The following is a 21528-nucleotide window of genomic DNA, read 5'->3' as shown; positions in this document are numbered from 1 at the left end:
CACAATATTTTCCCACCCCTTGCTTTTGAGAATGATTGTCTCATTTGGGGTAATGAGAATACTCATCTTCAAAAATAAGTTAATAAACAAATGTTACACAGAGATTTATGTTTGCGCAATTCAGTTTTAAATATTGCTCCACAAAACAATTCAAATCAAGCATTTTCTATTTATTTTATTGTGTTTTTTTCCAACAAAGTTGAGAGAGAGAAAAAAAACAATCCATAGGAATTGAACCTCTCACCTTTACCAAAATAAAGAAGTAGAAAAAGGTTGCAGAAAAGACACGTGAAGTTGAGCATCGAGTCTTCCTAAACTGGCAAAGCATGCAGACTGTTTACATTCAGCGAGTTGAGAAGCGTTAAAGTGTACAAGAGGCACGTATGCGTGTGCAGCTGCATTTCTTCATTCAGCAGAAATTGAGGTCAGTCACCATGTGTTCAATTTGTGTGGGAGAAGTTATTGCTGGTTTAGTGGAAACTACTGTTAAACAAAAAACAAAAAAATTAAATAAAATACTAATGTGCTCATCGGACTGGAATCATCATTGAATTGAGTTGATTTTGTAGCACATTGTGTTAAACGTCACTGTCAAAGATAGAAGAAAAGCAAAATTTTAAAATGTGCTCAAGTTTACATGTGCTGTATGTCTACTGTGAAATGAATTTTAGGTTTTTTTTGCAAATGCTCTCTCTTTTTTCCCAGTTCTACATTGAATGCGTAGGTTTATGGACCAAGCTTACAGTAAATAAAAAATAATAACAATAATAATTATTGCGTCCTTGTAGAAAAGCAAAAGCAACATCAAATGCAACTCAAGGGTTAGGCACACATCAACACAATAAATAAGCTTTTCAGAATATAATGTTTTACAGGCAGAGGCAATATACTGTAAAATTGTATATTTTTTATATTACAATGGGATGCATAAAATAATAAGATTCCAAAGGGTTTATATTGTGTGTAAATATGTTGACCGTATTAGAATTTGAAGGCTTATGTTAAAGCTTGTTGATTTGTACTCTCAAATGCAAAAACAGTCCCATAAAGAGCAATATTTGCAGTCCATTTTTTAAAAAAAAGGTTTAGCATTACATATTTAAAAAAAAGGAAATACAAAATGTGTGTCAACCAATCTGTAAAAAACCCACAACAGCCACAAATTGTCCGGCAAATGTGAGCGTGTGACAGGTGCTGTACATTTTAAGCAAGCAAGCTTCATTTTCTCAGTCCTCATTGAATTCATTCGGAGGAACCTCCTGCAACGTGGACGACATTTTGGTTCAAAATTGAGGATCTGGGAACAATAAAACATTAGGCAAACTATAAGAGCCATTATGCGTAGTTGTCTGGTGTCAAGGGCAGGGTGTATGCTGACAGCAGCAGAGTTGAACCCAGAATCTACGACACAATGCTGTTCCCTTAGGAGACGTGCTCATCAAAATTCCATCAGCCTGACCCATTTACAGCCAATTCCCTTTACAAAAGAAAAAAAAAAAAAAAAAGCTGGTAAAATTTAATTTTGCTACAGGCCACACAGCCGTTATGGCTGAAAACTATTTAAATGTAAACGGTACTGTACCATTTCCGGCCGACAAGCCGCGACTTTTTTCACACGATTTCAATCCTGCGGTTTATGCGGTGATGCGGCGCTAGCTTTAGCGCGCCTGGTTATAAGCCGAGGTACACAGAAATAGTTTAACGCTAGTGCCGTGCTAATGCTAGCGCCGTGCTAACGCTAGCGCCACATTAACACTAATGCCGCGTTAATGTTGGCGCTGCTCTAACACTACCGTGCTAAAAAGGTTCTACGGAACATTTCTAAAGAATTTCTAAAGAACTATATAACTTTAGGTCCGATAGAATTTCTATAGAAACATTTTTGTTCTGTAGAAATTCTACAGAAAATCACAGCAAGTGTTCTACAGAACAAGTTGTTCTGAACAAAATCTATAGAATTCTATAGATTTCTACAGAATTTCTCTAGAAATTTTTTAGCAGGGATAGCCCCGTGCTAACGCTAGCCCCGCAAGAAAACTAGCGTTAACTCTTTCCGTGTACCGAGGTTTATAACCAGGTGCGCTCCGTAGGCGGGGAATTACCGTACATATACCAAATTGCCCCTACATCTGATTGCTATCAAAGAACAACAAATTGGATTTTCAATCAGATATCATGGAAAATAGTGGCGAGGAAATGATTTAGTACACAGTCCAATTCATGTTTAAAAACTTGGGTGAGGGAAAAAAAGTGCTTGGACAACAGAATTTCAGAACAGATTTTTCCGTAAAACGATGCGAGATGTCGAATCTGGTCTAGTTTGGCACATACGGCGTGAAGTAAGTGTAATGTCAACACGTAGGGTTGTTCCCGTTGGTCTTACGATTTGTCACGGCCTGAGAAAAGCCTTGTACAACGCATTGGGATTGTTTAAGAGATGCTTTAACTAATATATGACAGAAAAAAAAAATCTAATTTGTAGATTATTTTTTTATGGGAGGAGGGTTTACCCTTCCACATGCTTTAAACATGTTTAAACTTGTTAAAACACAGTTAAAATGATTAAAGCACACTTTATAAATACAATGTAAACGTATTTGACCAATCACAAAATGAAGGTACTGTACATATTTTAGTATCTGTGTAAGATACATACCCGTGCCTTTAAGAGGCGGGGCCTGGTGGGGTTGGGTGTAATGGGCTGATTGTGTTTTAGGTTTCACTCGTATTCCAAATCCATTATTCCCATTGAAATGAACTGAGGTGTTACTAATCCATTCCAGCCCCCACCCAAATTTATATTTTTTTTAATAAAGAAAATAACAATTGCATGAAACCATAATAAACACAAAATCAAAGTAAATGTAAAGAATGTGTGTTTTTGTCACTACTGTATGTACTATAGTATTTATTTGCCATTATATCAGCATCACCACACTAGTGGTACAGTTTCATTTCTCAACGACTCACCATACTTGTGTTTTTCATGTCCTAAATTCATATTTTGTCGTAATGGCTGTTTGTTGTCAAACTAGATTGGTTCCAAGTACCTGAGACAAGTTCCTTGCATCTCTTGTAACATACCTGGGCAATAAAGCTGATTCTGATTCTCCTGATTACTCGGATGTGTGCCTTTGAGGGGCGTGGCCTAGTGAGTGACCTCAAAAGTTGGAGTCACGTTGGTCTGACGGGAAAAAAAGCATTTGCTGGAATGCTGGAAAAAGAGGTGAAACAAGTTTTTTTTAAAAAAAAAACAAAAAACAACCTCTGTTGTGTAAAATCCTGCTGTGGTGTTTAAGTCTGCGGGGGTGTCCTGTGCTCAGGAGGTCTAGACAACCTGCTGTTGATGTTCGCCTGCTTGCTCTCCTCCCGCCGCCCTTTCCCATCACCTTTCTCCTTATTCTGCCGGCACAGCTTCAACGCCCGGGAGATGAACACGTCCAAGTCGAAAAGGCGTTCTTTCTGCTTGACAGGAAGCGACTGGTCGGCTCGGACGTCGGTGGACGAGGTGGTGGTGGTGGAGAGGGGTGGGGGAGGAAAACAAGGAGAGGTGGGAGTGGACGGGAGGTGGGGGCAGAGAGGCGGAGGGCTGACGGGCGGGAAGGGACTGAGTCTGTCCTCGTCGGGGAACTGATGAGGCTCCACGTTCGGGTAGTGGAAGACCGGAGTCGAGAGCTCCGTAGGGGATAGCGGAAGAGGCGGGGAGGAGCCGTAGCAGCAGCGCCGCTCCAAAGACAGACTCGGACTGGGTGAGGACAGACGGGACTGGGTGCTCTCCACCCAGCGGGAGATCTCCTGAAATAAATCCCCCGTTCCCGTAACCCGGTCATCCACGTTCAGGTCCCGTACGTCCTCCACGCTTCCGCCGAGTGGCCGGACGGGCACCGGAGGGTTGCTGCTGTTGCGCTTCCAGTGAGACAGATCCAGAATGAGCCGGGGTTCCGAGTAGTGCTGAGGTTTGCCGTCCCGCCACGCGATCCTGTCCAGGTAGGACGGCGAGCCCACCTTGTAGTCGCACGAGCGGCCGCAGTCCAGGTCGCTGAGCCCGAAACCGCAGGCCCGGTCCAGAGAGGAGTGGGAGTTCTCCAGGTAGCGTTCGGCGGAGCTGCTGTGAGAATATTTACGTGGGTCCACCTTGACGAAATGGGAACGAACGGGAAAAACAAAGCCAGGAAGGAAGTGAATTCTTTTTGTTGGACTTGGTTGTGTCCATTCTGAAGACCTATTTCACTAGCCAAATGTTGATGCGCATCCCTACCTGGGCCTCCTCGAGAAGTGAGCCGCAGCTGGCTCTGGGGTCCCTCTGCACCTCCTCTTGCTCGGTGGTGTCCACCATATCTGAGGTCACGTGACCCGAAGGCATGCTTGACTGCCGCCAGCTCATATCTGTTGACAAGCTGTGCACGCACAGAATGGGAATGAAAATGATTTTTTGTTTAGCATGCAAGGTTAATTTTTCGTGGTGGTGGGGGTCACCTGTCCCAGGGGATGCTGGAGGGCCGGCTCAGACTGTTGCTGAGGCTGTGTCCCGCGACGAGGCTGTCGTCCAGTTCATCCTCAATGCGGAAGGGCTGGGACGAGGTGGGCTCGTCCTCGGGACACGAGTACTGGCGGAGGAAGGAGTGGGACAGCGCCGCCTCGGCCGTCAGACGGTCCATGGGGTTGAACGTCAGGATTTGCTCCAGGAAATCCACAGCTGGCAGGAAAAGGATGATAAATGTCAAGTCTTGTTTTATTCGTATGGCACCAATTCGAAACACAGGTTAGCTCAAGACATATTGAGTGCATGACATTTAAAGGGAATGGTAGGAGCCGATTGGATTGGCGGCAAGTGTAGCTGGTTGTGTTCACTCCCCCAATGACGCAGACCACCTTTTTTTCAAATTTTTAAATAGGCCTTCTGTGCTTGTCTACAAAATTACAAACACCTGGTCTGACCCACCTCCTGGCAGACTGGACTGGATTTACGCAGTTCACAAAAATAGAGCCTGTCGACTTTGTTCTCGTGGGGATTCCAAATCATTTTGTAACATTACGACTTTTTTCTTCTAGTATTAATTAGAAGTGGTATTGTTATAACATCACACGGTTTGTGAACGTTTATTGATATAATATTTATGATATGATATATATGATATTGCTGGTCACTCTAAATTGCCCCTACGTGTGATTGTGAGTGCGACTGGCTATTTGCTTCTATGTGCCCTGCGATTGGCTGGCTACCAGTTCAGGGTGTACCCCGCCTCCTGCCCGTTGACAGCTGGGATAGGCTTCAGCGCTCACGGTGACTCTCGTGAGGATAAGTGGCAAAGAAACTGGATGGATATTGCCAGTGTACTTTGAAACAATTATTTTCTAATTAGTTCTTTTTCTGCCGGCACGGCGGTGCAACTGGTCAGAGCGTTGGTCTCACCCCACCTGTGTGGAGTTTGCATGTTCTGCCCATGCCTGCGTGGGTTTCCTCCGGGCACTCCGGTTTCCTCCCATATCCCAAAAAGATGCATTCATTAATTATACACTCTAAATTGCCCCTAGGTGTGATTGTGAGTGTGTGTCTCGATGTGCCCTGCGATTCGCTGGCAACCAGTTCGGGGTGTACCCCGCCTCCTGCCTGTTGACGGCCGGGATAGGCTCCATCACTCCTGTGACCCTTGTGAGGATAAGCAGCACAGAAAAATGGGTGGATGGATGGGTAGTTCTTTTTCTGACTATTTTTTCTGAATGCTACAGTACTTCTGTTCTTCAATAATGGAACATAAACCCATCCACACAGGCGGGTCGGGATTGAACCCGGAACCTCAGAACTGTGAGGCCAACGCTTTATCAGCTGCTCCACCGTGCCGCCTTCGTAACATAACTTTTCTCTGTTTAGTTTTGTGGTAATTTTACCACTCACTGTTTGTTTTGACTTGCCAGTATACTATTACCTTACATTAAAAATGATTATTTTTATATTAGATTTTTTTTAGGGGCACTATGCTCCGGTGCGCCCAATTGTGTCCGCTCACCTTCTGCATGAACCTCCGGCAGCACCACAGAGAACGGCTTCTTGACTTTCCAGCCATGATTAATATACGAAGGCATCACCTGGACAGTCAAAGGTAAAAAATGAGAGTAAGCTCATCGCTGTATGATCATTATTATATACCGTAGTGACATATAGTGAGTGTGCCGTATATGCCCACCTGCAGCAGGTCCTGTCTGTCCTCGTCTCTGATGACCGGCACGGTGTCAAGTATCAGCTGCATCTGCTCCAGCTCGTGAGCTCCTGTGATGGGAAGTGTAAGCGGTAACAGCATAGTAAAGGACAGACCAGATAGGATTAATATTAATTAAAAAAAAAAAAAGATTCTAACCTTCTTGTAATACGGAATTTTTTTCCTGTATTGTTTAATTTATTGCTGATATTTGCAAAATTTTTTTGCATTTTTCTTCAAATATTCTATCTTTCTCCTTGTAATGTTCCAACTGTCTTTTTGTAGTATTTCAACTTTTTTCCCTGTAATATTTATATTTAATAATATTCCATTTTTTTCTTTGACTATTCTAACATTTTTTTTCTTGTACTATTATGTTGTTTTAGCAGTTCACAAATGATAAAAAGGTACAGCGATACGTCGATTTATATACACATTTTCCTTGTAATACATTTTACATCTTTTAGTATAATTGACCAATAGTTTAAAATCATATTCTGCCTTTTTGCAGTATTCCAACATCCATCCATCCGTCCATCCATTTTCTTCACCGCTTATCCTCACGAGGGTCGCGGGGAGTGCTGGACCCTATCCCAGCTGTCGACGCGCAGGAGGCGGGGTACATCCGGAATTGGTCGCCAGCCAATCACAGGGCACATGGAGACAAACAGCCGAACTCACAATCACACCAAGGGGCAATTTAGAGTGCCCAATGAATGTTGCATGTTTTGGGGATGTGGGAGGAAACCGGAGTGCCCGGAGAAAAGGCACGCAGGCACGGGGAGAACATGCAAACTCCACACAGGCGGGGCCGAGATTGAACCCGGGACCTCAGAACTGTGAGGCCAACGCTTTAAAAGCTGAGCCCCCATGCTGACTGCTAGGATTAATATTTAAAAAAAAAACAAAAAACAACAAGAACAAAAAAAGATTCCAACCTTCTTGTAATACGGAAATATTTTTCTTGTATTGTTTTAATTTTTTTCTAATCCTTGCAAAATGTTTGCATTTTTCTTCAAATATTCTATCTCCTTATAATGTTCCAATTGTCTTTTTGTAGTATTTAAACTTTTTTTCCCGGAAATATTCTGACTTTTATCATATTTCATTTTTTCATTGAAATCTTACATTTTTTCTTCTACTATTGTAACATTTTTTTCTTGGAATGTTACTTTGTTTGAGCAGTTCATACTTGATAAAAAGGTACACCGATACATCGCTTTATGTCCACCTTTTGCTTGTAATACATTTGTCATCTTTTAGTATAATTGTCCAATTGTTTAAAACCATATTCTGCTTTGTTTTTTCAGTATTCCAACATTTGTCTTGAAATATTTAAAATTTCTACCATCAGTATTCCAATTTTTGTTCAACAAAACCCGGATTTCCCCCAGTTATATTCCAACTTTCTTCTTGTAATATTGCAACTATTTCTGTACTTGTAATCGTCCCAAATTTTCCAAGCAATGTTCGAACATGATTCTGCTACTATTCCGACTCATCTCTGGAAATAGATCTCTAATATTAGAGTGTGCAGGTGTACCTAATAAAGTGTCTTCTGATTGCATTTTTTGTATTCGTGGGAGGCTGCTTTTCATCAGCAACATTGTTGTAGTGATGTCTTCGCACCACTAGGAAGCGCTACTCGAAAAACATTGGCCACCGGGTACCGTTTACATTACGCTCACGTTCTTATTCTGAGCATGTGTGTGTTGAATATTTAGCTCCTTTTTTTATGAGCTGATGTATGTTTCCCACCCCCGTTGTAGGTAAACACCGCCTGTGCATCATAAAAAAAAAATTGCGCTGGGTTTCCTGTGGTAAATAATAATAATAGTGATGAAAAAAATGATTGTTCAGATGCTTTGCGGATTGCGGTGAAAACAAAAGCTGGAGGTGTGACTGTAGCAGTGAAGTCCCTCTTGTGGGCCCCCGCGTCGGTCGAGCGGGCCGGCGGATGTCAAATAAGATAGACGGGGAAGGACATGCAGACTTACTCCGGATTCAAATTGGTATTCTGCTCAGGCAATCGCCGAGACTGCGCAGAGAACCTCGGCTGTCTTCCTTTCAGGAGCGAAAATCTCTGAACAGACGCCCCTTGTGTCATGTCGCCTTGAATTATGGATGCGGGATTCATCAAATGAGGAAAATGTTTCTTTTTTTTTTTTTTTTCTTCTTCAAATTCCACCGGCAATCATATGGATTGGAAATGAGCACAAGTGCCACGCTGGAAAGAAACAAAGATAGTCGAAATTGAGACAGTAAAGGTTGGTGGGTTGTGCATTTTTATGCCTCGCAGTTCGGAGGTTCAGGGTCCGAATGCCAGCTCTGGTTTTCCTGTGCAGAGCTCGCATCTAACTGGTGGCACAGCGAGTCCAACGTGATTTTGGTGAATTTCAAAAAATAAAGAACAAAATAAGAGATCATATAATTTGTGATACAGGCGGCTCAGTTCAGTTCGAGTTCAGGGTGTGCCCCGCATCCTGTCTGTTGACAGCTGGGATAGGCTCTAGCACTCCCCGCCACCCTCATGAGGATAAGCGGCTAAGAAAATGAATGGATGGAATTTGTGATACAAGTTTTTTTTTTCCTTTCAAGATTCTATCTGCAGGTCTCTGTTCCTTTCAGCACTCCCGGGACCCCTGTGAGGATAAGCGGCTTGGAGAATGGAATGTATGTGAACAGCGCTGTAGCTTGAATTGCCCGTGTTGTCACCTGCAAAGAGCATGCGCCCCGTCAGCATCTCCGCCAAGATGCAGCCTGCAGCCCACATGTCGATCGCCTTCGTGTAGTTGTTGGGGGACAGCAGCAGGCGAGGGGAACAGTACCACTTAGTGACCAGACCCTCGGACAAATAGCCCTGGGGGGGAAAGAAAGACGCGATAGATGACAAATGTGCCTGGAGATCAAATCATAATGCTCATCTTGTTGTGATGTACAGTATTACTGCAGAGAAGTGGGGGTTTTTTCCGTCTTGGTCACACTTCTAATTAGGTCACGGGTGTCAAACACAAGGCCCGGGGGCCAAATCCGGCCCACCGGGTGAGTTTATGTGGCCCGCGGACGTAAATCATGTGTCCCAACTTTCAAATTGTCATTAATGTCATAAATAACATTGAGATATTATGACGATTTTTTTGTATCACCACACATAAACAATGATTGAAAAACCCTTTTCCCTTGATTTCTGACTTCCAAAAATAGTTCATAAATTTCACGTGTAAACGTGATGAGGTGATGGGATAGGCTCCAGCACTGCCCGCGACCCTCTTGAGGATACGGGGCAAAAGAAAATGGATGGATTTCATCAGCAGGTGTGCCAAATAAAGCCACCGGTGACTGTTCTGCACACGCTGTCAACCTTTCAAGAGCAACCCAGCACAAAAGCACACGTTGGCCATATTGACGCTTGGCTTCCTCCCACCTGCCGCTGAACTTCCTGCCCAAAATCTTCTCACCCCCCCACCCCCGACCATGTGTCCTCTGCCCCCCCCCTCTCCATTTGCAAACACGGTTGGGTGTCCGCACCCAGCTGACCCGCTGCTCTGTGATCTGAGCTGACGGGGATCACCTTTCATCTCACACGCATGCAGCTCGACTGATGTTGCAGTATCGCCGCGAACGCTGAGGCAGATCACGCAGATCAGAGAGTTTGCTTAGGACTGAACCTGATACCGCGATACTGGACAGGTCGAAGCTGGGACGTACAGTACACTTCATTACGTACCCCGGCATAATCTTGTAAAACTCAACCCAAGCACCGGATGACAAATTATACGAGCATGCAGTGTTATCGTGATTTTCAAATTTAATTTGACCAAGCGGAAAACACAATTTACTGCATATCGATTTTACTCATTTTAATTTGTTTAAATACGGCGGCACGGTGACGCCGCTGGTAAAACGTTGGCCTCACAGTTCTGAGGCCCCGGGTTCAATCCCGGCCCCACCTGTGTGGAGTTTGCATGTTCTCCACGTGCCTGCGGGGGTTTTCTCCGGGCACTCCGGTTTCCTCCCACATCCCCAAAACATGCAACATTCATTGGACACTCTAAATTGCCCCTAAGTGTGATTGTGAGTGCGATTGTTTGTCTTCATGTGACCTGGGATTGGCTGGCAACCAGTTCAGGGTGCCCGTTGACTCCTGCACTACCTGTGATCCTTGTGAGGATAAGCAGCTAGGAAAAGGTTTTATTTTGTTCGTTTTTTATGAAGGAAAATAATAAAAGCGAATGTAAATGCCTAAACTGTTTTATGACGCATAATCCATCTGAAAGAGAGACACAGTCAAATTCATGTGCTGGGTGCCTTTAAGGGGCGTGGCCTAATGGGCAACATCAGGAGCAGGAGCCGGTTGGGCGGAGCAATTTCAGTATGAGCATCTGCTCCTCGCGAGTGGTTTCATTTGTATGTTTGACTATTTTACGTTGATAACCAGCTGGTTATATATCTAGCTACCGTAATTTCCGGCCTATAAACCCCGACTTTTTTCACACGCTTTCAACCCTGCGTTTTATGCGGTGATGCGGCAAATTCGTGCATTTTTTCTAACGGCCGCAAGGGGGCACTCGAGCGGGAAAGGGTTAGAGTGAGACCGGCGAAATATATGTGCCGAGGAAGTGACTTTTACCAGTATGTTTTTTTTTTTTTTAACGGGCCCTGTTAGCACTGCGCTAGCGTGTAGCTCCTGTGTTACTGCCGCATCTCCGTGATTTCTCCTGGTATGTTAGCGTTAGCGTTGTGCGAGCATTAGCGTCGGGCTGGCGTTAGCATCGCGCTAGCGTGTTTTTGTTGTGTTGCTGCCGCGTATCAGTGATTTAGGTATTTTTTTTTAACCGGTCATATTAGTGCCGTGCTACCGTGTTGCTGCTGCTTTTTTAACCGGTATGTTGTTGTTCTACCAGCCCCGTTTGTGCTACCCAATTGTTGCTATGTTAAGCTAAGCTAATGTATTAAAAATTGAACTTTTTCCGTGCCTTTCTTTGTAAATATCTCGCGTTTCAATGTGCGGCTTCTACACAGGTGCAGCGTATAAATGTACCAAATGGTATTTCCTTAATAAATGTACTGGGTGAGGATTATAATCATGTGCGCTCTGTAGGCCTGAAATTACGGTAGTTATCTGTGACTCTGTTTCGAACCCTGAACCAGAGATCTGTGAAGCAGACATGCCAACCACTAGCGCATCATCCCGCCCAAGAGCAAATCCATTCATCAGTAAAGGACGCTAATACCCACAAATGTTCCTTTTTTTGTGGGATGCTTCATTTGAAATACTATCCTGTCTTATCGCGCAGTCATTCCTGCAGCGGAAAAATGAAGTTTTTCACCAGGAGCCCTTATCATAGCACACCCACAATAGATCAGCACAATGGAACAGAACATTATGGCTACAACTCGCACATTTGACCATCTTCAGCGTGACCGACTCGCACGTCACATGAACAATATGGAGAAACATCCTCGTTACCAAGTGGGAGAAATTTCAGTACCTTAAAAATCAATCTGGCGATAATAACGTGGATTTATCATAACTTGCTGTAAAACAGTACCGTTTAATAGGCTCTGAAATTAATAAAAAGTGTGAATTCACATCAAAACTCCCACAAGGCTGCCGGCATGTTCAAACAAGTGCAGCTGACGTTGATTCATCGAAATCTATTTGCAGAAGATTAACGGGGAAAAACAAGGCGGAAACAAGAGAAGCTGAAAACGATCACTGAATAGTAAGCGAGAAATTAGCTGGACCAATTTGAATTTTTTTAAGACATGATGTTGTGACACAGATACGCCCGGTTAGCATTTAGCATCTACCTGTGCATTCATTAGCTTTTATAACGTTGGAATTAATTTGTTATAGCTACCAAATCCACTTTTATCACAGTGCCTTAAAAGTTAATTACCGATAAGGAAAAACAAAAACAATTGTCCCGGAAACTTTCCTAAAGCACGATAAAAGTGGGATCATCCAATGACAGCTATTGACGCTACCCCAGACTGTAATGGGGACAATGGTCACAAATTTCAGATCACATACTTTATGTTTAGAACACTGTATAGGTGGGCTTGCCAGAATAGCTCCCAAGTTATGCCCAAACAAAGTTCAGTACCAAAGTTATTTAAATTGTGCGCCGTGTTTGACCAAAAAGATTTTAAAATGTGGAACAAACAAATGGGACTGTTATTCATTACAAAAAGAAAACAATGCTGTACAGTAGATATGCATGTATATTGTATAAATAAGTATATATTTTTTTCATTTTTATGCTAAAAACGTCTTCTGTCACGAACCTTCGGTACGGGGGCGAAGCCAAATCCAGGACTTTGAGGCATAGGCACAATGTTCAATGTTGTGTATTCCGGAAACAGGGTCATAGGCTAACCTGTAGCAGTCCGACAAGGCAGAGGTACAGAAACGCTCGGCTAGGCGGGGTCCAAAAGACATACAGCAGGATCCGATGACTCTGGGGCAAACTAACAAACTCAATAGGACAGGATCAAACTAAAGGGCACAAAATTGCTGCGACTCGGGTTACTCTAACTTACGCGTAGAAGCGGAGAGTCCCACAGGAAGTGAATGCAACTCACTCATGCAAGGCAATGAACTGGCAAATGCCAGTGGCAAAAACTCTAACTTAAATGCTTGTCTAATTACAGTTGGACTTTGAAACAGGGGTCAGCACCTACAGCAGTGGCCAAGCCTTGCTCATGACATCTTCAGCAGTTAGCATAGAGGCTAACACAGCTAGCATGGATCCTTGCGCAAAACTCTGACATTACCATTGATTTATTTTAGTATTAGTAAAATGAATATTTCAATGTCATCGTTTATTACATTGTAAAGGGTTTATTTAGCAATACTTTTTAAACATATGTTTTAAAGGTGTTTTGCAGCACAAATAAATAGCAACAATTATCCCCGACTGTTAGCTTAAGCTTACCTTATGAGAATAGTGCGGGTCGACTATCCGGGCCAGGCCGAAGTCTCCGATCTTGAGCAGCAGTTGGTCTGTGTTGATGAAGATGTTGGCGGGCTTCAGGTCTCTGTGAAGGACGTTGGCCGAGTGGATGAACTTGAGCCCCCGCAGCAGCTGGTAGAACAGCAGAGTAGCGTGACCTGCGGAGATTTCGACTTAAGCCACTTTTACACCCAGCAGGACGTTTTTTTTTTTTTTCATTCGGTTTGGAAATATTTTCTTTGTTTCCAACGGCAAAAGTTGAAAAGTATGCCACTTTTTGGGACCAGGTGACGAAAACCAAACAAATCGAAAGAGATTGCACCGGAATCTATTTAGCCAAGCCATGACGGCACAACCAAAATAGCTAATTTGGATTTTGGAAACACACTTCAAATGTATTATCTGGATTTTCTCAATTTATTCCACCAGAATCTGTTTTACCCAAGGCAAAGCCGTCATGAGTCTTTACCTGTCGAGAGCGGTCCTTGCTCAAGAACCCGAGCCAAATCCGTCTCCATGCACTCCTGGATGACGTACAAGGCGCCGAGTTTGGCCGGGTCCCTGGTCGGCGGGCGGCCGTGGGGGGCCAGGACCTCGTGGACCCGAACCACGTTCTCGTGATGCAGCCGCCGGGTGATCTTCACCTCCCTCAGCGCGTGCTTCACCGTGACGGCGTCGCGCATGGCCAATTTCTTGATGGCCACCCGGCGTCCCGTGCGCTGGTCCACGGCCGACAGGACCAACCCGGTCCCTCCGGCGCCAAGCGGCCTGACGTCGACGAAGTGGCCGCTTAGATCGAAACCGTGGAGGAAGTGCAAAGTCTCATGTCTCTCCATGATTGACTTGCCCTGATTGCGAGGCCAGTGTCTTTTTTATTTTTATTTTTATGTAACTAACATCCTTTTTCTGGTGGTGTTGGTCAAAAACTCCACAAGGTCTATCCCTACTCAGTCCATTCCACCTTCATTACTCGCAAAATTTAGGGATATTGAGCTAGTGCAGCTAACTAGCTCCTGAGCGCAAAGTCGCTAATGTGCATGTTGTAACTGAACAAAATTATCTGACTTGACTTATGGATTGCTTAACCCAAGTGATGACTTTAAGCGCTTCAGATTTAGCGAGGACTTGATCTGACTTGATTGGATTTTTGGCCACAGTAACTCGCGGATTTACTTCAGGCACGAGGATTTGGACTTCGGAAACATACTTTTGACTTGCGCGTATGTAACTTGCTCAAAGCTCTGCTGGGTTCTCATCAACTCCGCTCAGGTAGCCATTGAAACTGTTGTCTTCCTCCTCTTCCGTGATGGCGTCGGCGGCTCATTAAACCAACTTAGTCCTGAGTGAGACCCATAAAACAACCAGATGTGGTCTTGCCGTGTTTTAATCCCTCACCGAACCGCTTCCTGCTGCCAACACTGTGATGGGGCGGTGGTGTCAGAACCCGGCTTTGAGCACCAGTCGACCGGCTCATGTGTTATTGTGACTGCAGGAGGGAGGAGAGGAAGTATGATATGTGAAAGTCACACAGCAACAGTATTCAGTCTCAGGAGAGTTACTGTCACGTTTAACAGATCCAATACAAGAGCTGTAGCAACAACAATAAAACTGCGTTTACAAACGGAGCAATGCTCGGTTTTGATTGTCTCAAGAACTGTCTGCAGACCTCCGATACAGAAGAATTTCAGCAGCATCCAACGTCCAAAAAGCACTGTTGGTTTCCATGGACCTTTCAGACCTGTCTATCACTCGTACAATAATAGCCAATCAGATAGCCGCATTGTCTTAACCCCTGGCTTGACACGCCCCTCTCGCCGTATTGTCCCACAAGCAATGCCGGTTGTCAGTAGTGTGCGCTTGGAAAAGTTAATGTTACAAAGAAAATGGTCCTCTGAACGTGCAATTCTGAAGAAAGACATCCCGCTAGGTTACAAGGGGCCCGCTTGATTCATTTTCCAAAGCCTAAAACACAGTTGACCAAGTGTCTACGATGGATTAAGCCTCGCGGAAGAGCGCGCGTACAACTAAATGTGGACAATATCAACAAACACAAGGCTGTATGTTCGAAGGTAAGTGAGGGAGAAGTATCTTCTCTGAGTTGGATTGAATTATTATCAGTGCTTTATATTTATACATTGCAGGAGAACAACTTTCACTTTGTTAGCGTATCACTGACCTGCTGAACGAAGTGTGTCATGTTTTATGTGGAAGAGTCGGGTTAGTGATACGTAAATGCGCCACGTCATGCAAGAGAAATGTCGATTTGCCTATTTGGATCACATTCGACTTTTAAGACAAAGCACTGGATTCCATTACGAGCCAAGTGGAATGAATACACCCACTCACTTCCAAAGACTACAATGATATTACTCGTGATCTTTCCAAGTAAAAAGTACTCACCCAGCTTTACATGCGCAGTACCACTATTTTATCCTGTTGGATTACAATATGAATTTTGTTTGGCTTCAAACTTTTTTGCATCGATCATCAACGTTTCGCTGCAACTCTGAGATTGCGTCCTGCTCCGTCCAAAATCTTAATTCCGTGTACATATCCTTGCGTGAAATAGTTGAGACCTCTCTGCAGAACTCTCTTGGACAAGTCTGGCGCATTTGGCAAAAAAAAAAAACATACCCCAATATAATCTGGAATACGCGATAGAGAATCGACTTCAAACCTGTTCTGTTGAATCGCCATTTTGAAAGCTTGTGGGACACGGCTGAGGGGGCGGAGTTCAAGCTCGCCATCCGAAAGGTCCATTATTCGGAATTGGAAAAAGTTCAGAAGCACCGGTTGCCGCTTCCTAGATTTTGCCGTCGTACCGAGCTCAGTCACCGGGGAAGACGGGACAGAGACAACCAAACATACAGGACGACTTCAGGCTGTGACTGCTGCCAAAGGTGCTTGAAGACGAGGGTGAAAACCGTACTCAAAGAAGCTTTAGACACAGCAAAATGCGGGAAAAGCTAAATAAGGCCAGCAAAAGATTCCATTTTCCTCAGTATGATGTGGCCAAGTTCTACAACGACTGCAAACTACAACAATCAAGATGTACATGACACTCTTGCACTGGATCACACTAGATTGAGCAGGAGCGCACGTACTTTACAAGCGTCCTTGATCCCCGCGAGCAGCCAAACAATCCATCAATACAAATGACCGAAGCTCCTTTATACACATCCCCGTTTTCTCCTCCAGCGAACGAGTGAAGGAGAGAAAGAGAGAGAGAGAGAGAGAGAGAGAGGAGAGAGAGAGAGAGAGAGAGAGAGAGAAGAGAGAGAGAGAGAGAGAGAGAGAGGCGGTGTAGTGATGCTGGGTGGGAGGCGCAGCTTCCGTCTAACTTTATAAATAATGCATCACCAGTGGAGATGACGCTTTGTGCGTGTGTGTATGCCTGTGCGGATACTGCAGCTTATGCAAAAAAAAAAAAAAAAAAAAAAACCTCGGCCGTCTTCATCATACAAAGAAAAAAATCTCCACCCAACTGCTTCAAATGACGTATTTTTGAGGGGGTCATGCAGAACTTCTCTAAAAAGGGCAAAAATGTGACGCTAGCCGTAGAACAGGAAGTCCAACATATCACGGCATACGAAAGCCGTGTGTGTTTTTGTCCTGACTGCTGGTGATATTATTGAACTGGCGATTGATTTTACACCACAGGTAGCTGTGGTTACACTTTATGCCACAGGTGTCAAACCCAAGGCTCGGGGGCCAGATGCGGCCCGCCACGTGATTTTACGTGGCCCGCGAAGGCAAATCGTGTGTATCAACTTTCAGGATTTTTTGTTCAAATCTGTACCAAAATTTCAAATTGTCACATCATAAATTAAATTAAATTAAATTAAATTAATTAAATTAAATTAAATTAAATTAAATAAATTAAATTAAATAAAGATGTTGCTAGAATTACCAAACATCGACAATAGTTGGAAAACCCATTACCCTTGATTTTGGATTCCGAAACTAGTTGATAAATGTGTAAATAAGATGGATCCATTAAAGATTTTCATGGTTTCAGTCGTGATGGCCCTCTGAGAGAAACCGGAACTACAATGTGGCCCGGATTAAAAAAAGAGTTTGACGCCCCTGCTTTATGTGAAGAGTTTAGCCACAGGTTGGTTTCACATCAGCTGGCATCAGAGTTAAGGTCAACAGAAGTTTTTTTCTATTTTTTAATAATTGCTATGTGCATTAAATCGTTGCTGATGTGTTTTTGTGTATGTGTGTAATTTTCATGGGCTCTCTCCATGGCAGTAGGGCAAAAAATGCAACAGCTATTTGATAGCAAAATGTATTTATCTTATCTCAATTAGTGTTGGAAATAAGAAATAATAATTCATTTTTGTTGCGGTATTACCTCGGTGTGTGTCTATCGGTACATTATCAATTCTAGATGGGAACAAGAATTGTCATAAGCAAGACTTGCCCACTGCCAAAAGGGGCGTGGCCACGCCACTGCTCTGGGCGGAGACAGTGGCAGTTCGTTGCCTTGCGTTAGTGAGTTGCATTCACTGCCCGTGGGACTCTCCGCTTCTACGCGTAAGTTAGAGTAACCCTTGTCACAGCAATTCTGAGGCCTTTCGTTTGATCCTGTCCTGTTGACTTTGTTATTTTGCCCCAGAGTCATTGGACCTTGCTGCATGTCTTTTGGATCCCGCCTAGCCTAGCGTTTCTGTACCTCTGCCTAGTCAGACTGCTACACCGTGTGTGACCCAGTTTCTGGAATAAACTACGCTGAACATTATGCCTTCTGCCTCAAAGTCCTGGATTTGAGCCCACCTCCGGACCGGAGGTTTGTGACAAAGGATGTGGTTTGTGAAGGAAGAATAATTAGAAAGTCGGACTTTTTTCATAATTTTGGTAAATTCTGTTGCTTGTTTTTTCAGTTTTAGGATAAAGTACATTGTAACTATGCAGTTTTGCGTTAAATTAATATAGCACACACATTCTACCTGGTAACAAGAGGCTGCTTTATGCAAAGTGGAGACCGTTGGCATACTTAGATTGTGTTTTTTTTAAGGGGCGGCGTGTTGGCCTCACAGTTCCGAGGTCCCGGGTTCGATCCCGGACCCGCCTGTGTGGAGTTTGCATGTTCTCCCCGTGCCTGCGTGGGTTTTCTCCGGGCACTCCAATTTCCTCCCACATCCCCAAAAGATGCAACATTAATTGCAACAATAATTGGACATTATTTGTGACCCTCGTGAAGTGACAAAGGGAAACCCTCCATCCTCGTGAGGATAAGCGGCTAAGGAAAAGGATGGATTTTTTTTTTAAGGATGAATATAACTCTCAGCAACAACAGGTTAATAGCAGATGACTTTCTGTTTTGGGCAGTCGGACCCTCTGGCACAAGTTTCCAAAGAGTTGGGATTACTTTTTTTTTTTTTTTTAAATCTTATTTTTAAAAACTACTCATAAATTGTTGTCAAAGAATATTAATCGGGAACACTTTATTTCAGATGGGTTCAATTTCTTCTCGTTATGTGAAACGTTTAGCGAGCTGCATCGTTTCGACAATGTCTCAAGTTTATATACATATTTTATGACGACCCTGGAAAAGGTTATTTGTTATTTATTATTATTATTATTGCCTTCTACGGGAAATGTATGTGGATTGGATTTGCAGGTGTCAGCATTAAAGCTTCATTGCATCTTTCTCTTGTGTGTGCGCACTGGCTTCATGCAGCAGCGGCAGCCGGTTTTGTGTGCAGCGGAACACCCCGTTGGCGTCACAGCTACACACACACAAAAAAAAAAAAAAACACGTTTGATACGAGGTGGGGAAAGTGCACTGAAGCCAATTATTGACGCCTTTCCTCAAACAAGAAGTGCTCACCTCGCTTGAGCGGCTCCGCAACACAATCACAAAGGGCAGAATTAAATGGGGGGACAACAGCATCGCACTCACTGGAGCATCAGCAGCCCGCCCGCCGTCTGCAGACAAAAGATCCAGAGAACAAGATAAGCGAGACACACGCGAGTCCTCGTAGGGGGGGGGGGGGGAAAGTGAATTGAGAGAAGGCATTTCTGTCCCTCTTGGTCAGATGGGGGTGATACCGCGGAAGACGGGTGTGGAGGAAGCCGCCAGCGGGTCGGCGGCTCCGGAGTGGGATCCGCGGATCGCGAAATAAGTCAGCCGAGAGCCCCGCTGAGCACTGTGAAGAATGGAAAGAGGGACAGAGAGAGGGGGGGGGAGGAGAGACCAATAGAGAGAGAGCGAGAGAGAGAGAAAGAAAGAAAGATACCAAGAGAGAGAGAGAGTTAGAGAGAGAAAGCGGGGATCTTTATTAAGACACACATATATGCACGCACTGCAGTTGATGAAGTAGCCGTCTCTCATTTCATCTTTTCCCACAATTCCATCTGCTCAGCCTGGGAGTCCCAGCAACGGCGGCGGCATCATGTCGGCAACGATGACCTCACTTAAACTTTCGCCTTCTCCGGTTCCTCATTCCGTGGTCCTATAAAACCCGCAAAGGTTCAACACAATTGCGTAAAAGCCTTAAATGTAAAACAGCGTTTGTTTTGGTTTCAACATCAGTGGTGCAGTGACCCACCACAACCAGGAGGTGGAGCTGTTGTGAAAAAAGGTTGTTACAGTCTAGAACAGGGGTGCTCAATGCATTGATCGCGATCGACAGTCTTGTTCCATCGCGGGACAGCGTGCCCCCCCCCCCAAAAAAAAAAAAGACGTCATTCAATGTCCCCTCTAAACTGCGCATGTGCGCAATTTTGCACCGCTGATGCAGTCTCTTCGCAGATATTCTGTGTTGTGCGCAAAAAAAATAATAATCCAATACAAATTGAAAGTATAACATACAGCTATTCAGTTTGTGGCATTATGCAATGTGATTCAATGAGTGAGGGACGACTGGTTGTTTCATCCAATGGCACAATTCACATACGTACTGTAAAAAAATGAAAAGAAGCCACTGGTTTCTTTTAGGCAGCACACGGAACTTTCTCTAACAGCGACCGTTGCTCCGCCACACTCTCTTTTTCCCAGTTTACCTTACACCCCCCTGCTCACAAACATTACAGTACTTACGCAGCCCATCAATGTGTTTTATAATGACAGCGTCCACCACCGCCGCTTTAGTTAGCAACACAGTCTGGGCAACGTAGCGCAGAGACAAGCTAGACATGCTGCTTCTGTTTACTTTCGATATTAATGGGGAAAATTAAAAAAAGAAATGCTGTTGTTTTAAGATGCAATGACTGTCAGAGTATGTGAATAATCGAAGAAAAAGTGGTTAAAGTGGACGATATTTTCTCTTTTCTGAGTGGGAAAGGTCTGGTCTGAAGCCAAAGTAGAAAGCGCAGGATGGGATGGTGTGTAAAGTTAAAATTCTACCTTGGCACAGCCTGATCCAGGATGAAAGCACAGACAATACACTGCACAACAAGCTAATTCTGTATTTCAAATACAAGAGGCAACATAACAACCTTAAAAGAGTTTGGGAACATCATCATCATCATCGCCCCCCCCCCATTGTCGCTAGCTCGCGATAGGCTGACTGCTTGAAAAGTAGATCTTAGGGTAAACAAAAAGTTTGGCCACCCCTGGTCTAGAAAGTAGGAGTAACATGCCTAAATCCCTTATCTAATGGTGCTTTTTAGATGTAATTCTTATTGTATGTATTATGTAAAATCTTTCTTCTAAAATCTTTGTTATTAATGTGTTATGTGCTTGATTTTTACTCATGTGCTGTCATGATGTATTTTTGCTCACTTTGTTTGGATTAGATATGTTAAGAGTAACAAGGTCTTCTATTAAAGAGAATGAGAAAAAGAACTAGTTACTAGTTACAACTAGTCGGCCTCACAGTTCTGAGGTCCCGGGTTCAACCCCCGGCCCTGCCTGTGTGGAGTTTGCATGTTCTCCCCGTGCCTGCGTGGCTTTTCTCCGGGTGGACACTCCGGTTCCCTTCCACATCCCACAAACACGCAGCATTAATTGGACACTCTAAATTGCCCATAGGTGAGATTGTGAGTGCGACTGTTTGTCTCCACGTGCCCTGCGATTGGCTGGCAACCAGCTCAAGGTGTACCCCGCCTCCTGCCCGTTGACAGCTGGAATAGGCTCCAGCACTCCCCGTGACCCTAGTGAGGATAAGCGGCTAAGAAACTGGATGGATGGAAAACTAGTTACAGCCATCACAGTAGATCAGCAAATGCAAGGAGATGGAGAAAGTCGTAACAATATTGTGAAGTGTTTCGTGTGTAGACGTCCACGTTGCCAAGAGATGAACAGCTCTCAGATGGAATGTGGCGCGGAGGAAATTGTCAAACATTTTTCTGGGAATCTGCAGGACGACAGAAATTGTTCCGCATACCACAAAACGTCAAAGAACTGAGAACAAAAAGACTAC

General features: G+C 44.1%; 1 protein-coding gene across 6 annotated transcripts; it reads right to left on the bottom strand.

The window, feature by feature from the left end:
* Positions 1 to 187: 187 nt before the first annotated feature.
* Positions 188 to 19539, bottom strand: mapk4 (mitogen-activated protein kinase 4). 6 transcript variants are annotated; one of them, XR_009794669.1, is made up of 13 exons: positions 19469 to 19539; positions 19214 to 19311; positions 18993 to 19090; positions 13626 to 14642; positions 13139 to 13314; positions 8913 to 9057; positions 6186 to 6268; positions 6009 to 6087; positions 4477 to 4696; positions 4259 to 4397; positions 3266 to 4134; positions 3085 to 3184; positions 188 to 1477 (listed from the first exon to the last, which is right to left on the bottom strand). XR_009794669.1 is itself a non-coding variant. In XM_061817531.1 (11 exons), the coding sequence occupies exons 4-11, from the start codon at positions 13990 to 13992 to the stop codon at positions 3295 to 3297; spliced, it is 2049 nt and encodes a 682-aa protein (XP_061673515.1). In that variant the 5' UTR covers positions 13993 to 14642; positions 18993 to 19090; positions 19214 to 19311; positions 19469 to 19539; the 3' UTR covers positions 1492 to 3294. The 6 variants fall into 6 exon arrangements, 4 of the variants coding, with proteins under 4 accessions (XP_061673515.1, XP_061673520.1, XP_061673517.1 ...); XR_009794670.1 differs by having other exon boundaries at positions 188 to 1297; XM_061817531.1 differs by lacking the exon at positions 188 to 1477 and having other exon boundaries at positions 1492 to 4134.
* Positions 19540 to 21528: the final 1989 nt, after the last annotated feature.

The sequence above is a fragment of the Syngnathoides biaculeatus genome, chromosome 4 (assembly GCF_019802595.1).
Source record: "Syngnathoides biaculeatus isolate LvHL_M chromosome 4, ASM1980259v1, whole genome shotgun sequence".
NCBI classification, from domain to species: domain Eukaryota; kingdom Metazoa; phylum Chordata; class Actinopteri; order Syngnathiformes; family Syngnathidae; genus Syngnathoides; species Syngnathoides biaculeatus.
This window is presented reverse-complemented; position numbering and strand designations above follow the sequence as displayed.

Bases quoted from the DNA above. Each gene is read 5' to 3' on its own strand.
- mapk4 (XM_061817531.1), bottom strand. From the start codon at position 13,992: ATGGAGAGACATGAGACTTTGCACTTCCTCCACGGTTTCGATCTAAGC. The intron at 13,315-13,625 runs GTAAAGACTCAT...AAATCTCCGCAG, and splicing joins GCAAGGACCGCTCTCGACAG to GTCACGCTACTCTGCTGTTC. The intron at 4,398-4,476 runs GTGACCCCCACC...GTGCGTGCACAG, and splicing joins TCCAGCATCCCCTGGGACAG to CTTGTCAACAGATATGAGCT.